The sequence below is a fragment of the Corvus hawaiiensis genome, chromosome 2, assembly GCF_020740725.1.
Source record: "Corvus hawaiiensis isolate bCorHaw1 chromosome 2, bCorHaw1.pri.cur, whole genome shotgun sequence".
NCBI classification, from domain to species: domain Eukaryota; kingdom Metazoa; phylum Chordata; class Aves; order Passeriformes; family Corvidae; genus Corvus; species Corvus hawaiiensis.
In genome coordinates, this window is record NC_063214.1 from 84,409,282 (window position 1) to 84,425,205 (window position 15,924).

Here is a 15,924-nt window from a genome sequence, read left to right on the forward strand (position 1 = left end):
TAACATATTATAGGTTTTAACTCTGAATTCATCCTGTTAAAATAGCAGGAAATCCTAGAAGCAAAACAAAACCTGCAGCCCCCTGGAAGTTGAACTAATGAACCACTTGCAAAGGGAGTTGATCAAAATTAACATCAAACCCAGCAAAAGCTTCTGCCAAGTACTGCACTGCCATCTTCCTGCTGCAGGCAATACCTGTTCCCCATGGAGAACCCCTGCAGTTGTGCTCCCTTTCTCAGTGTCTAGAGCCAGTTTCATTCCTTTTGATTTTGACAAGACAAAACCTGGAAATGAAACCTCATCTTGCTCACCCTTTCCAAAGGAAGAAAGGAATAAGGCATAATTTTTGACTTTTAACATATGAAGTCCATAACTATTACATCAAAAATCTCGCTGAGATGGCTCTTTGTGGAAAAATCCAGATTCTCAAACTAGCTTTCACAGTTATTAAGTCAGTCATAAATATTAAATTATTCACAGTTCATTAAACCATCTAAAATAAATTTCAACTAATTTTTAAAATTCTCATTGCTCACTAGCATACATGCAGAACTGGGAAGCCGCTAGTAGATAAATATATGCTATTTATGACTAGATATATATTGATATACAGATATAAGTATATGTAAATATACACACACAGAAAAATAAAGTTGGATGCAGAAATCCAAAGCTTCAAGCCAGGTGAGCTTAATGGATAGTCTTTCAGTGAACTAACCCTTAAAAGATCAAGGAAAAACACAACATGAAAAGGCTATTGTTCTCATATTTCATATGATAGAAAATAATGAATTATGGCATTACAATAATTACTTTAAACACGTAGAAAAAATCAGGTTATGATTTTGGAAAAAAATTTGGAAAATTTGTCTCAGGAATTTTGCAAAACCCTATCAAACTCCAAAGATTTTGCTTCTCCTTTATTTGACAAGACTTTGATAGTGTATGTTAGAGACCCTGGCTCAATCAATTCCCAAATGACAGAATACAAATCTCACTTGCTGCAGCAGGCAAAATAGGTATGAAAAGCTCTTGAGACTGATCTTCCCACACAATGTGCTGCCCTCCTGTTTCTCTTCTAAGAAATACTGACATAACACTCTTCTATGAAGTTTCTGCACATTGTTCTCGTTCTAATTCTGAGAAATAGTTGAAAAAAATTTTAAATATGCCAGAATAAAGGGGGGAAGAAAAGGAGAGACTCTCAAACTGATGCAACCAACCATTAAAAAAGGCAAGAAACAATGTAAATTCACATTTGCTAATCTGTATGTGAAACTGGTCCGTCACTGTACCTTCTTTTTCTTCTTCAAGAACACACAGCAACTTCACACATAATACCTTTCCTGTCGGTGCTGTTGCTTAATTAGTCAACATGATGTGAACCTTATTATAAAAATAATTGAGTTGGGGCCTTCAGTTTCTGAAGAGAGGCATCAACATGTGGGCTATTCTCACAAGATATGGGTTCCATATACTGTGAATATGAATGTGACAGGAAGAAGGGACACCAAGCTGTGCTGCGGAGGACTATACAGAACTTCAGTTTCAACTTATACTAAAAGTGCTACTTAGTCTACAGAGCATGCTTCCATTTTTTAAATCCTTATAAGAAATTGGTAATAAATATAAATATGTGCACATTTTAACGATCATTCCCATTATGCAGCAGTCTTTTTCAATGATGGAAGTTGGCATACGAAACTTAGAAATCTTTCTTCTCCCATCCTCTCCCAAATAGCCAAGGGAAAAACGTGTGACATGCAAGACAGAATTGCATTTATGTGCAACAGATACACAGATGTGAAAAACAAAAAGACAAAAAATCCACCAAGACAGTAACAGAAAGAGATTGGTTAAAAATATTTTTCTACAAATGATGATATATAATTCTTCATCTTGATCCTCAGGGGAAGACAGACTTCTCTCTGATGCTTTGTCATTTTATATTCAAATGCATTAGTCTTTAAGGTGAAAGCAGGCAATTGCTGAGACAAAAATGTATTATCAGTGTTGTCAATACATTAATATGAAACAATCAAACCTGTATAGGTACTTTAATATGAACAATCAAACCAGCATTGATGTTTTGAAACCACTATCTTTAAATTTTTTGATCAAATATTATTATTTTTCTATTTGGCAAGGGTTTAAGTTGAAAATCATTTTGTAGACATAACAAAACTATGTCTTCCATTGTGTTTTCTAATATGTCAAATTTGTCATTTAATGGGCCAGCCACTCATCTTTCGTTTTCTGCACAAGGAAGAGTAAGCAGTACATTATAAAAACATTCATTTCCTTGCCTTGCTCAACTTCATTTAACTTGAACCATTTCCAGAATAATACATAAATACAGTGCCTATCACAATTTGTTCATATGTGGTCCCCCTTCAGAATTAACCATCAGGAAACTGCACATTTTCTGAAATTTGTATTTCCTTCTGGAGTACTAAGAACTTACTACAGGAACAGTGCTGGGCAAGAATGTATTCTTCAGTGTGCCAACACATTAAAAAATGCTGCTCATGCCATGATCCAGAAATGAACTCCTCACACAATGAGATGGAACTGGAAAGCCAGTAATTCATTTTCTCTAATAGCTCGAGGTTTTTCCTTCTAGTTTTCCTCCTTCTGATAGCAAATACTGCATGTTTTCCTGTGATAGAATTTTTATTTTGAATAAATGCAAAAAAAATGTAGATCATACTGCTGGAATTTCAGCAGTTTCCAGCAGGCATTTTCTGAGAAGGAATTTTCTCTTTGTTTTGACATTGACATTCAAGATTAGTTCCATTTTTTCTTCCTAATTAGCTTTTCCAAGACAATTGTATGTTTGAAACAAACAGAATACTTTCCCTCAGGGCATCAGAAAATTAATCTTTCTAATTTCCTTTCAATAGACATTGAAAACAAAGAAGTGTGTTGTAACTCAGTTGGGAATTAAGAACCATGTGACATAAAAAAATGGGAAAAGCACTATGTACATAAATTTAACACAGATATCAATAAAAATATAGTAATGAAAAATCCTTTAAGCCACCTTGTTAATACCTGACAGAACTGCCTGTTCACATTAAAGTAGCTTTGCCTTTTAAAGGAAGTTAGGGCACTAAATTTACACAAAACTGAGGAATTTTATATTCACAACAACGCACTGAGTGATTAGCATTAAATCATTGAAATATCATAAACAATCTGAGATCTTTCCAGTCACTTTATCCAGCAGCCTTCTTTGTACTCAAAAGTTTTTTTTTAAACTTTGATCATTCCACAAAGATAATAGTCCCTCACAGAGCTCTTTATTTTCCTTATATTTGATATAAAAAAATCAATAATGCTAAGCATACAGTTACAAGATTATGGTGATAAACCATAAGACTGTTAATGACCTTCTAGATGGAAGCTGCACTCATAAATTTCATCAATAAAAGTAATGGTTAGAGCAGTTTTTGGATTCCGATCAACAAGCCACTAAGAAAATAACTGCAGGTCTCTATTTAAAAATTTTGGAGAATTGAATTGAAAATTCTAATCTTTGTGGCATATGGCACTCTACCAGTATAGCCTACCAGGAAAAGAGCTCTATGGTATGTTTTTTTAGGATTGTTAACATGCAGACTTTCATACGTCGTGCACAGTAATTTCTAGTGTATCCCATCTGGAGATAAGGCTGCACACAACCCCGGTGTGTGTAACATACAGACATTGCGAACTCCTTAAAAGTGGACACGCGTCTCATTCCTGTGTAGATTTCAAGTTCAGCTGTGCCTCTTAAACAGAGTCCAGCAAAATACTTACTGATGTGTAGAGGAAACCTTCTCCATTTAGGGCTATATATAACCCAGTCTTTACACCCTGGATAGCGACAACTCGAAGTCCCACTGGTATAAGGTTGAATAAAGCTGTGAAGGAAAAGCATGACCAGATATAAATATGCTATGGTTAATACAATATTCAAATAAACATAATTAGCAAAAAGAAAAAAAAATAGTTCCTCTATAATTTTTTAATGCTTTTAAAATTAGACTCACTCAGAAAATCTTGCTTCTCTGATTCTGGCAAGTAGCTCTGTATTTTCTTGGGCATTTTTAAGGTTTTGGTTAAGAGGTCTCCTCATTAAAGACTGATGTCAAGGGGTCTGTGATTTCAATTTTCTTTTTTCTTTGCTTTTGTGAATGATATATTTGATAGAAGCAGTAAGACACTGGTGTCAGGTAATGAAAAAGGCTTATCATAGCTCATCAAAGCACTGAAATATGTGCCTGACTCTAAATGTGCATAAATGTTATTGAACTGAATACAGAACTTGGCATAATAATAAGAAAATAGTTAGAAAACCACCTAATAACAAATACCCTAGAAATACTATATACTTCTGTAGTAATCAAAACAGCCACAACTTTGATTACTGTCTGAAAAAAGACCAGTGTGAAGAGTGGGAGTTTACCAGCCTCACCACAGAAAAACACAACTTGTTTAAGTAGGTGGCAGGAACCAATTCTTCTAAAACTTATGCCAGCACACACCTATACTAAGTTTACTGACTCATGCTAGAAAATGAGATGCAAAGCACACATCAGTCTTGGAGCAAAATACCTCGGTGAGACAGCGCTCATGCTAAATGTTTTTCCACTGTGGATGAGCCAGGGGCACCCAAGTCCTTGGATGAAAACCAAAAGCACAACATATGCAGTGGGGACTGTGGTTCTATCAAGTCAGGTCTCAGGAACACAGTAACACCTACAATGAGTTCCTCAAAATTTAAGAAGGACATCCATAGGTGTGACCAAAAGGTGTCCTGTATGAGGCTATCTGTAATCAGAATGCCAGAGCTAGAGCCCAAATCAAGAGAAGAAGGATAATTTAATTGCAGTGGATAAACACATTTCTCAAGGTGTGAAAATTCCTGTTTGGTCAAAGGACAAAAATCCACAGTTTGTTTATGATGAAGATGATCAAGTCTTTACAACTGAGAAAAAACCATAGGTTAACTATTAGAAAGATAGGAGTTTATAAAAAAAAAAGAGACACCTTTCCTTCGGCATTGTCATGCAGAAGAAGAATGTGTAACATTAGATCATTTTCGGAACACACAAAGCCAACATAAAGCTAGGAATTGCAGCAGAGTACTTCCCAGAGCAGTAGAAAGAAAAATATATTCAAAAGAGCTCTAGAAAAACTGAAAACAATTTGGCAGGTTTACAAAGAAAATAAAAGAGATTATAAGAATTAGCACAAATAAACAGCATTTTAATTTCTGTCATTTCCAAAATTCTCCATTACGCTAGGATATTACAGTGCTGTTTACTAAAAAATATTTGGTACAGACAAGGTTCCCTCTCTAATAGGTGTAAAACAGTGAAATATGGCACTCACAGAAAAGATATCCTAAGAGTATATAGGCTAAACACTGCACGGCTTGAGGGCTTTTAGTTCAATAAAATTTGGGAGCTAAAATTATTTATAAAGTCATTACCCTCGAAACAATGTCAAAACCAGCAAAATCACTGCTGTGGGTTGTGGAGGGGGAGAATTGAGCTTGGGTTTTTTCCTAGAAGAAAAGAAATTTCAGGAGGAAACCTGCACAGGAACACCATGCTAAAGGAGTGAAGAAACAATTGAGGGGACACCAGGAAGGAAAAGCAAACAATACTTGTATAAAGAAAAGAAGTGAACACAAAAGACAAGTCAGCCATGAGAACTAGGTCAGCTAATGAAAAATAACTCCAAGTCACAGTGGTTCAGTCAAAACTTCTGGATGCTAGATATTATTTTCTGTATTACAAATAAAAATAAAGCACCAAAGCTAGAAAAAAAAAAGAAAAAAATCCAACCACCACTGAACAAGAATTACAGGCCTGTAACACATCAGTGTTTAATGCAGCCTATAAAGCTACTGAAGTGGCTTATAGTTGCTGGTGAATTTAGAAAGCACTGTGGAGGGCATGTAATATATCTTTTACTGCCACCAAATTTTAATTGGAGATTTTCAGAGCTCCTGTAATTAGTCTAAACCCTTAAAATTTTAGAGTGCGAATTGCTGCAATTCTGCACACACAGAATATTCAATAAGTTTCACAAAATCTTTCAGACTTGAGTAAAACTAGGGAGGCCAGCCTACATTCAGCTATTGATTGACAAATATTCAGCAATGTGTTTCATACTGAGGTCAGCAAAACATGCACCAGTAAGGCACAGCATGTGGTTTTAATGTACTTTGAAGCTGGACAAAAGAAAATCAATTTCCTCCAGAACCTGACTGCACAGTACCCTTCACTGAGCAAGATTTTATTGTTCAATTACACATTTCAAACATTCTTAGGATTCACCTGTGCTATCCCTCATTCTAGTAAAAACCTGCTCTGAGAAAAGCAGAAAGCCTTCCAGAGTCTGCCGGCATTCCAGTTCTGCACAGCCAAACCTATATTCTTACCTGAGGGCGTTGTTAAAAAGAGCCATGTCCCCTGCTCCCTTCTATCTTTAAGGAAATGATCTGAAACCAAAACCTGGGGTGTGGGGAGTGAGGTCACTGAACATCTTTATGTGCCTAAAGCCAGTTCAATGAGTCCACAGATAAGTCGAGAGAGGGGGAACCCTCCAACAGCCCAGGAAATATAGCTGTGCCTGGTGCTCAGTGTTCCCATGCTGCATGCTTAAGTAGAAAGCCTGGCAATTCCAAATGTAAGAAAGATGTGGGAACATCAGGGAAACCAAGGGAACAGATTGGCAAAAATGGTCCAAGTAAAACCCCTTCTCCTCTTCAGTGCTGTGCGCACTCCCTTAGCTTTGCATTGTATTCTATCTAAACCACAGCCATAAAGCATTTGGGTTCTCCTCCTTTTCTTAAGCCTGCAAGCCTACTCCCACCGCAAGAATATCAGAAAATGAGAGTGGGGACAGTTAGCAGGAACAACTTGCATGAAAAAGGATTATTGGTTTAGGTTTCATGGAGGAGACTTGCAGGAACTCCAGATCTGAGTTGGATTCTAATCCTCAAAAAGTTTTAGCAAAAGTCTGAGTCCACTTTTTTTTTATAAGCAGTCACTCCTTTCTTGAGCAAAACACAAAACCGCCACATAACTTTTTCCTTCTCTTGTGTTATACCAACACAGTCCATTAACTTGAAATCTGAAATGCCTGAATTCAGATATTTCCATGTGCTCGTGAAAGTCTATTGAGGTACAGCTGACTTGTAGCTACAAGAAAATTGCTATTACAGCTCCCTGTTTTTCTCAAGATCTTGCTATAAACCGATGGCTTAAGAGTTACAAACTTGCAGCCTCTTCTGCATGCACACTGCCCTCGTGACAGTTAACAAAACTTTCCACAGCACCAAATGTCCAATCAGATCAAAGTAACCATTTCTTTAATTTATTTTCATCTGCAGGCCCACAGACAAAAATGACAACTCCACCAAAACATCTTTTAGATTGGCAATGACTGCAAGGAGGTTGCTGTTGAGAGGTTTGTCCATGCATTTCTTATGGAGCAAACCCATTCCACCTGCCTGATGTTACAGAAGACATAATTAAAACTTTTTTTGAGCATGACTGAACATTGACCCTATCAGACTAAGATTATGCCAGTGGGAGAAACAGGCTTATCTAACTCCCAGAGGTGGTGTAAATAGATGATTAAATGCCTGTATAATTCTTTGAAGACAAACTTGAGTAAAAACCAGTGCAAGTATCAGGCGGCAGATAGTGCAGTAATCCAAAATTAACATTCATTAATCCAAATTTAACAGCACTGCAGGTGTTTTTTTCCTAATCTTTATGTGCTTTATTTCTATCTAATTATCTCCTTTACCTTTCAAGGGTGCTGTAAAGATTATTTTATGAGTATCTTCAAACCAAAATATGATAGTGGTAGGTATTTTATAAAGACATTAAAAAGTTAATACTTCCACATTCAATTTGGAAGATATAAATGGACCATTAGAAGCATGCATTCATAAAAAGATGAAAATAAAGAAATGTTAAATGGTTGCAGGATTTCTTGAAGAGCAACAATACCAGGTACAAAGCACCACAAAGGAGGTAAAGCATGTTGCAGCATCATAAAAGATGTGCACAGTACAGCCAAATCAAAGTTTCTTGGATAAGGTTCACTTTCTTATTTATCAGTTTATGAAATAAGACTACCAATGAGTAATGCTCTTTCAATTAGAGAATATTATAAACATGGTATAAACACGACTGAAATTTCATAAGGGGCACAAATTGCAACATTTGACGGTTCCTATGAAGGAAAGTATAATCTATGTTGCATTTTTTCAGTGATTGTTGCCTGAGATACACTCTAGGTGAATTAAAACAAGTGATAGAGCTGCAAGATTCAGGGTTTCAATCTCAGAAATTAGAGTTGGAATTTTCTGTTTCTCAAATTAATTAGTCTTCCTACTAAACCTACCCTTCATTCATGAGACAAAACTTTGAAGATAGACCAAAGCCTAAAAATGAGCTGGTGTAGGTGGGGAGGACAGGAGGAGAATGTAATGCTTGTTACTACAAGCACACATGAAAATAGTTTCTATTTCTTTATGAGTTCTGTGTAGTAGCTTGTGTTTCCTAAGTAATAATGATGAGGCCAGTGAAGCAAGTTGCATTTGCACCTGTAAAATCCAGGAAAATCAGTGTGAGATAATGACAGCTACACTGAGTGGGACCTCAGTAACCACAGCTACAGCTTTAACTACAGTCGCTCCTGCCCTTTGCTGCAAGCAAGACACAAAAGCAAACCAGAAACTGTAAGGCATTAGAGAAAATAAAAAAAAAAAAACAAAACTAAAACAAGATACCTCTGAGAGCAGGGCAAAAAAAAAATACAGACTGTACACACAAGATTGTTTGGCTAACAGCCTTGATTTGGTGAAGTGATTTAAGGAAACTCAGCACCATTAAGCAATAGGTGCATTTATTACCATTGTTTCATGAAACATCATTAACTCAGAAAAGTTATAAAAAGATATTACAGCAATGAACTGAAACCTGTTGGTCTGTTTAGGCTGGATTCTAATATCATGGCCATCAACATGAGCAGACGAAAGTACATTCAGGGATGCAATTACATGTCACATCTTTCTTCCTTTTTCATGCAAGCATTTGCGCACAGTGATAACAACACTAAAAGTATTGCCATCTCTCTCTGCAGTCTTTAGACTTTACTCAAACTGGGACAATGAGCAGCTTACTAAAACCACTGGTACAACTCATTTTGACTTCAGATGGAAGCAAAGAGTCACATTAAAGAGACTACTGAGAAGCTTTAAAACCACCTTAGTCTTAGTTTGAGCTACCTCTCTATAACACTGTGACTCCAAAAGTGTGTAACTTATGTTTACTGACATACATATAAAATGAGTACAAAATGATATAGGCACTTGAGGGAGTTTTAATTTCAAGTACACCTCTAACTGCTTGACACAGAATACATGGCAGCAGCACAAAAAGTAGCAGCATGACTAAGCTTCAAACAGTTTCTTGCTGAAGACAAAAAAGAAATTGCATCTTTTTTCTCTCCCTCACTCCTCGCTCCCTCTGGCTTCTCTGACACCCAGTTACTCAGTGGGCTCTCTTCAGGGACGGTGAATAGAGCAGAAGACAGGTGGAAGGCTGGCAGAGATGCACACCCTTTGGCAGTCTGTATTTCTTTTTTTTTATGAAATACACTTTAAATTGAAGTCATCCTCATTATCCAGGTAAATATTCTATCTGTCCTACAGACAGCTAATACATGTCCATCCCTTCACCCACTGAGCACATTAAATAGGCAGCCTGCAAGCACCACAGTCAGAAGCAGGATTTTCTCCCTTGGGCAGCTGCCAAAACTTATTCACTTGTAAGCCTCAGACAGAAATTATCATGCTAAGAAGCTCACAAAATAAAATATCAAAATACTAGAAATTCTACCCATGAGAAAATTATTGTTTTAAAGTGAGAGAAGGAAAAACAACATATGCTGCAATAAACAAAAGCAATAGAAAAAAAATTAAACAGGAAATGAAAGGAAACAGAGTGGAAAGGGAAAAAACTAACAGCGCAAAAGAAACAAACACATATTCATACATTAATGAATATACCAAGTAGATAAATCTTTTTGGCTCTTAATATAGTGTTGATACATATATACCAGCAAAATTTCCAATGGAGACTGTAGGCCTTCCTGGCAAACACAGTAATCTTGCATTCTTCTGTTTTAAACTGTCTTTAATAAAAAATATTGGAAAATTGGACTAGTTAAGAAAAAAAAAAATCACACCACTGAAAGACAGAAAAAAATGACTTTATGGAAAAAAAACCAAAACCCCACACCTTTATAGCCAGAAAATAATTTTGGAGAAAAACAAATTATCTAACAATATTTATACAAAATACTGCTATATGGAATTTGGTTGAGTTTTGAGAAGTTCAATATTTCAGAATATTTATAATATAGATTATTCATTCTGCATTTTGGTAAAACAAGAACAAGGGAGATAGGCATAGAGATGGAAAACCAGAAATGCACAGAAGAGGGGAGAGAAAGAGTAAATAAAAAAAGAGGACAATTTGTGAAGCTGACAACACCAAAAACAGAAAAGTAAGGCACTGCGGTCTAGCTTTGTAAAGGCTCCAAATCCATAGAGATCTAAGAGTTAAAAAACCTCTCAGAAATAACAATAAAACATTAGAAAATTGTTGCAGTCATACACACCTTCTCGCTGAAGCTGAAAATAAGAGAGATGGGCAGAGGGAGAGAGATACGCACTTATACCCTAAGACAGTTCTGAGACCTCATCTAGGCAAAGCTTCTAAAAAAAGTGATAATAATCTTGTCTTGCTTAAGGTCTTAGTATGTACTTCAGTAGAGAAGTGGGGATGACAGATGGACACATTGAGGGAAGAAAAGAATTAAGGATGGGGGTGGGATGGGGAGGGCAAAGGAGGGAAACAAAAATACTTGGAAAACAAGCAGAGAGATACACAACAAAATATATTATCTAATTTTTCTCAGTTAGAAAAAAACCAAAACAAACAACAAAAGATGATCATGCGATGTGCTGATGAAAGGTGTTATAAATGACAGCTGTGCATCAATTAAAATCAAGACCTTACCAATGTAAAGCCGAAACCCCAAATACCTTAATTTTTGCAGCCTAATTCCAACATTTTTAAGGAAACTAAGGGGTTATTTATGTGTGCATAACAAGAAGATAAATATTGTGTATTAAAAGTGCTTAAAATAAAATTCAAGATGACACAGAAACATTACTTAAATATGTCATGATAATTAAAATAAACAAAATACAAATCATATGTTTCTAGAGTAAGAATAGGTTTGTTTAATTACCATTTGCAGCTAAGTTATCAAACATATATATGCTCATTGAATGAAAATATGTGGCAGTATCATAGGAAAAGCATACCAAAGCAGCAACCCACACGGCCTTTAAAGACCTCTTTTGTTTGGAATATTTTTAAAAACTGCCACTGTTGCAGTCTCTGCAGTGGCAGAAAATCTCTTAACATCATTGGAATTCTTGCTGGTGGAGGGACTGTAGGATTTTTAGCCCCAGAATTTTTAGTACCTTCAGCAAGGTAATTTAGCATGTGTTTTATTAAGGACTTTGACAGTTTAGCATACATTTATTTGCTTGTAAATTCAGATTTTTCAGGGAAATTTAGTTTCCATCTCTTGTTATTTCATTGTTATTTATTGGAATATAAGAAATTTATGTTAGATAAAGAGCTTTAATTAAAAAAATTATTTTATTATAATTTTACCACTTTCATAAAATTACCAGAAACATTCATTGGCCTAAATATCTCCCTCCTAAGGTGCATGAGCACTTATGCCTTCCCCTTCAGAGGCAAAACATTTAGGCCAATGTCCTGCATGAGCCATGCTGGTGGTCATCAGCTGGTGGTGGTTCAAACAGACAGAACCCTCCTCTTTGGAACAAAACACATTCAGAACCCCTCCAAAGGCATTAACATGGTGCCTGTGCATACACATTCGAGCGATGCGATCTGCGTGTGCGATTAAGACATTCCCCTGGGGCAGTCACTTACTAGAATTACTGCTGTCATCCTTGGTTCCATCGAGACTTCCATCGGGGTGCATTTGCAAGTAGTAGCCTTGCCTGCAATATAACCTGGTCACTATACCCTTGAGCTGGGGATCTGAAAGACAAACATATTTTGTCACTAGCCTCAAAACTTTTTCCAAGAGTTATCCCTACTTCTCTCACTGTAGGAGGAAGTTTGGTGAAGCAGCAATGCTGTCTTAAAAGTAAGTACTACAATAGGATGTGTCCTGATGGAGATCGAGAAAAATCTCTCTGCAGAGTGTTGTTAGCTCAGTTCTGTGTCCTGTTCTCTGCCTCCAACATCCTTGATTATCATTAATACAGGTGAAAGAGAAAAAAAAGAACACCCCAAATACCCACAGTCAAAAGCTTAAACCATATTAAGCCCTGCAAAAAAATTTTAGACTTCAGCAACAAGTATAGCCCATTACAGAAACTAACAAAACATTTGAAAAACCTTACTCGATTCATATATGTTAGCAACTTATTGTACTGCACGTAAGTTTTAGGGAAACTGGGTCGAAAAGACCTGTTTCCTTTCCTATCAAAAGTGGTAAACCTATCTGGTATAATTTACAACAGTACCATCTGAAGTTCCCAAAATATTTTAACCAAACTAGAAGCAGATTCAAGTCACCTGCCCTCTCCCACCCCCAGGGAATAACACCCACAATCAGGGCAAGACATAACCCATGTTCAATAGAAGGAAAAAGCTGAAAAACTTCTCAGTAAGCTAAAGCTACAGGAAATCCAGGTAGCTGAACAATGAAGGTACTCCATTAAATACGCTGCATTCATGAAAATTGCCAAGAATTGGGCAGGGAGTGCCGAGTCACAAAGTTTTTGATTCACAGCATAGATGTTGCCTTACCAAATCACAAACTGAGCTGTTGTAAAAGTGATTCAGAGAAAGAAGACATCACATCTTCAAAAAAATCAACAGAACTACCTCTGTGTGATATCAGTATTAATATCGTCAAACATTAACTATTAGGCCCAGTTCCAGGCCGCCAGTACATAAATTTGTGAGAAGGTTGGCATTAAAAGCATCTATATCATATCATGCTTAGCCCTGCTGTAAGGCATTAAATTCATAAATACTTTGATACAGATATGTAATAAAATAAACGTGAACTTTGAAGGAAGACAGAAAGTATTTTCATGCAACCCTGTGGCCAGAATACAAAATTTGTGTATAATTGCTCTCACAATTAATCATGCTGAGTTACTTAGAGTATCCTAAGGGGATGTGAAAATAAACAGTAATAAACAAAACTGCCTCTAAGTGGTATGTACTGAAATTTCTGTAGAGATTCAGTCCTATGAAATTATCCTGCAAATGTCTTTATTGAATATCCAAATTACGAAGTCATATTAAACAATAAGCCCATCTAAATTAAAAATAGAAGATTAAACTGTAAATATACTAAAAACTGTTACTATAAACAGTAACACCATAAGACTTCTGAGGCATGGAAATAAATAATTTAACAACTGAAGATCAACATATAAGCATATTACAACTTAATTTTTTAAAATGTATTTTAACTGCAAATTTTGCTTTCTGGTAATTTTTACATTTGCATAAGTTTGTCTTTATATATGAATACTCAGAAACAAATATTTTTAAAATTTTTAAACATGCTAAACTGTAATTCATTTGAATGTACTGTCTCCATCAACTTCATCAGGTAATTCAAAAGTATTTTCATAACTTAAAAATGAAAAGTGAGTTCCTCTTACATAGGCACTATTCCTGTCAAAGTAGGCTTTCAATGTGTCCTTTCAAACTGACATGCTTGGTTAACACTTATTAAAAAGGCATCTTTAAAGACTAAATAAAAGTATAGTAAAAATATTATTAAAACTAGATCTTTAAAAATTATTTACAGGAAAAACATCAGCATTTTGAAAAACACTTTCTGTTCCCAAGGAATCATGAATAAGTGATTTTTTATCGACCCTTTCTAGTGCAAAGTTTCATAGGAAGGCAAAGTACAGTCAACTCACTGTCACCAGCTGTTTACATCTACTGCTTCAAGGGAAAAATGTCAAACTTAGAAGTCACTTTCAAAGTTGTTCTTTATACTCATTCTATTCATTTTTCTAAATTGACAAATTAAATCTACTTTCTAATGATCATTTGTCTGTTTTCATCAAAAGCATTATTTAACCCTGCTTTACCAGTTATCCAAAATGATATTTGAATGAAAGTGAAATGACACATCAATCTTGATGCAAGTCATAATAAGACTGCTCCATACAGCTTCAAGGTAAATATCTCCAAGATGAAGCAGACAATCCTGTCAGGCAAGAAGTTTATCTCTTCCCCTTGCAGAAAGATAAATTACTTTTTCTGGCCCTTTTTGAGACACCTGAGCAGCAAGCAGAGAAGAGAAATCTGCTAGTCCCTGTATTTCCGTATCATTTTATCTACCCTTTGTCTCTTAATAATATTACAGGAACAGTCTTAGCTTCAGGTGATTTACAAATGAGTTTCTCAAATGCTTGTTGACCACACTTTTTAATTCTTTTTTCTTTTTGCTGTCTGCTGGACAGCAGTAGTGAGCAGCAATGCCCAGAAACAACAGCAGAAGATTGGTGCTGCCTGTCCACAAGTGTTCTGGGTGTGTTACCTTTTTAATTCTCACCACAGTGATGCAGACAGACAGACAGACCAGCATTTATTCTTACCCTTTAGCCCCCACACTCGCTTTTATCTTCCCATATGTGAAAGAAAGATAATGGCAAGAAAATACTGTAAAAAAATAAACCACAAACAAACAGGATGAGAGCATACAACCTCACCTAAGAGCTCCCAGCTCCCATGATTTTATTATAGAAGTTTTGTTACTAGTTCTCTTAAAATCCCAGCTGCTGCAGTGAGGTTATTTTGTGAACAATGTAATTGCTATTTAATTTTAAACACCTTGATTTCAGGGGAAATGAAACTAAAAAAAGCAAACTTCACCATGCATCAAAAATTAAGAGACAGTTCAACATCTCCTAATGATTTTTAAGCAATCTTATTTTGCACCTTGACTTCTGAGGTTGAACAGTTCAGCATGACATTTCAGCAATGGGAAAAATTGGGAAAAATTATTCTGACTTGTTGTTATTAAAGGTTGTCTCTTAAAATTCAAAGCTATACTGAATGGACAAAGCAACAGCTCTTCAAGACTCTCTTTCACAGCAATCTGTGTGACAGCAGCCACTTGCAGCCCACTTTTCTTGCTTTTTTTTCCTTGTCAGTGGTGATGGCAGGATGGATGATTGCAGTTAGCATGAACACTCTGTCAGTAGCTTTTCTGATGTCCTCAACAAAGGCAGAGTTTAATTAAGATGTCTTCTCTCTCAAATAGTGGCTACAAAAATGGCTTTGGCATTAACTCACGACAGGCTGAGTGCAACTCTTGCTCTAGAAAAATTATGACACTTTATGTTTTGAATTGTGAATATTTTCTGTTCACAGAGAGAATGGCTTTAGCATGTACTTTCCCACTCCAACACACTGCCAGAACAGATTTAGAAACTACAGATTTAAAATAAACAAGGGAAAAAAAAAATCATTAAATATGAGTGTTAAGACATAGACGAACTTAAAATGCTAAAAGAACAGTGGCGAATATGCCTATTGTATATTTAAAAAATTAGTCCCTTAGCATCCACTGGAGTTTTAATTTTTCGTTTTTACCAGAGGAAGGCTTTTTTTTACTGTCATTATTTATTTCCTCCCTCCTCTGTGCAAAGATCCTAAATAAAAGCCTGCTGACAAGCAAATGCTTAATGGGGGGGGGAGTCTCACATCAACTCACATTCTTATGGAGAATAAACTGCAGTATCCAGTCATC

At 35.9% G+C, this 15,924-nt stretch overlaps 1 protein-coding gene across 4 annotated transcripts in view; it reads right to left on the minus strand.

The window, feature by feature from the left end:
* The window catches only part of FGF14 (fibroblast growth factor 14), a 383,911-nt gene that overhangs the window by 82,715 nt on the left and 285,272 nt on the right, over positions 1 to 15,924 (minus strand). For 3 of the 4 annotated variants that reach the window (XM_048295900.1, XM_048295903.1, XM_048295901.1), the window contains 2 exons: positions 12,057 to 12,167; positions 3,802 to 3,905 (listed from right to left, as the gene is read on the minus strand). In XM_048295900.1, the coding sequence (XP_048151857.1) occupies positions 3,802 to 3,905; positions 12,057 to 12,167 (215 nt within the window). The remainder of the gene's footprint in view (positions 1 to 3,801; positions 3,906 to 12,056; positions 12,168 to 15,924) is intronic. The other variant, XM_048295902.1, reaches the window with a different exon arrangement.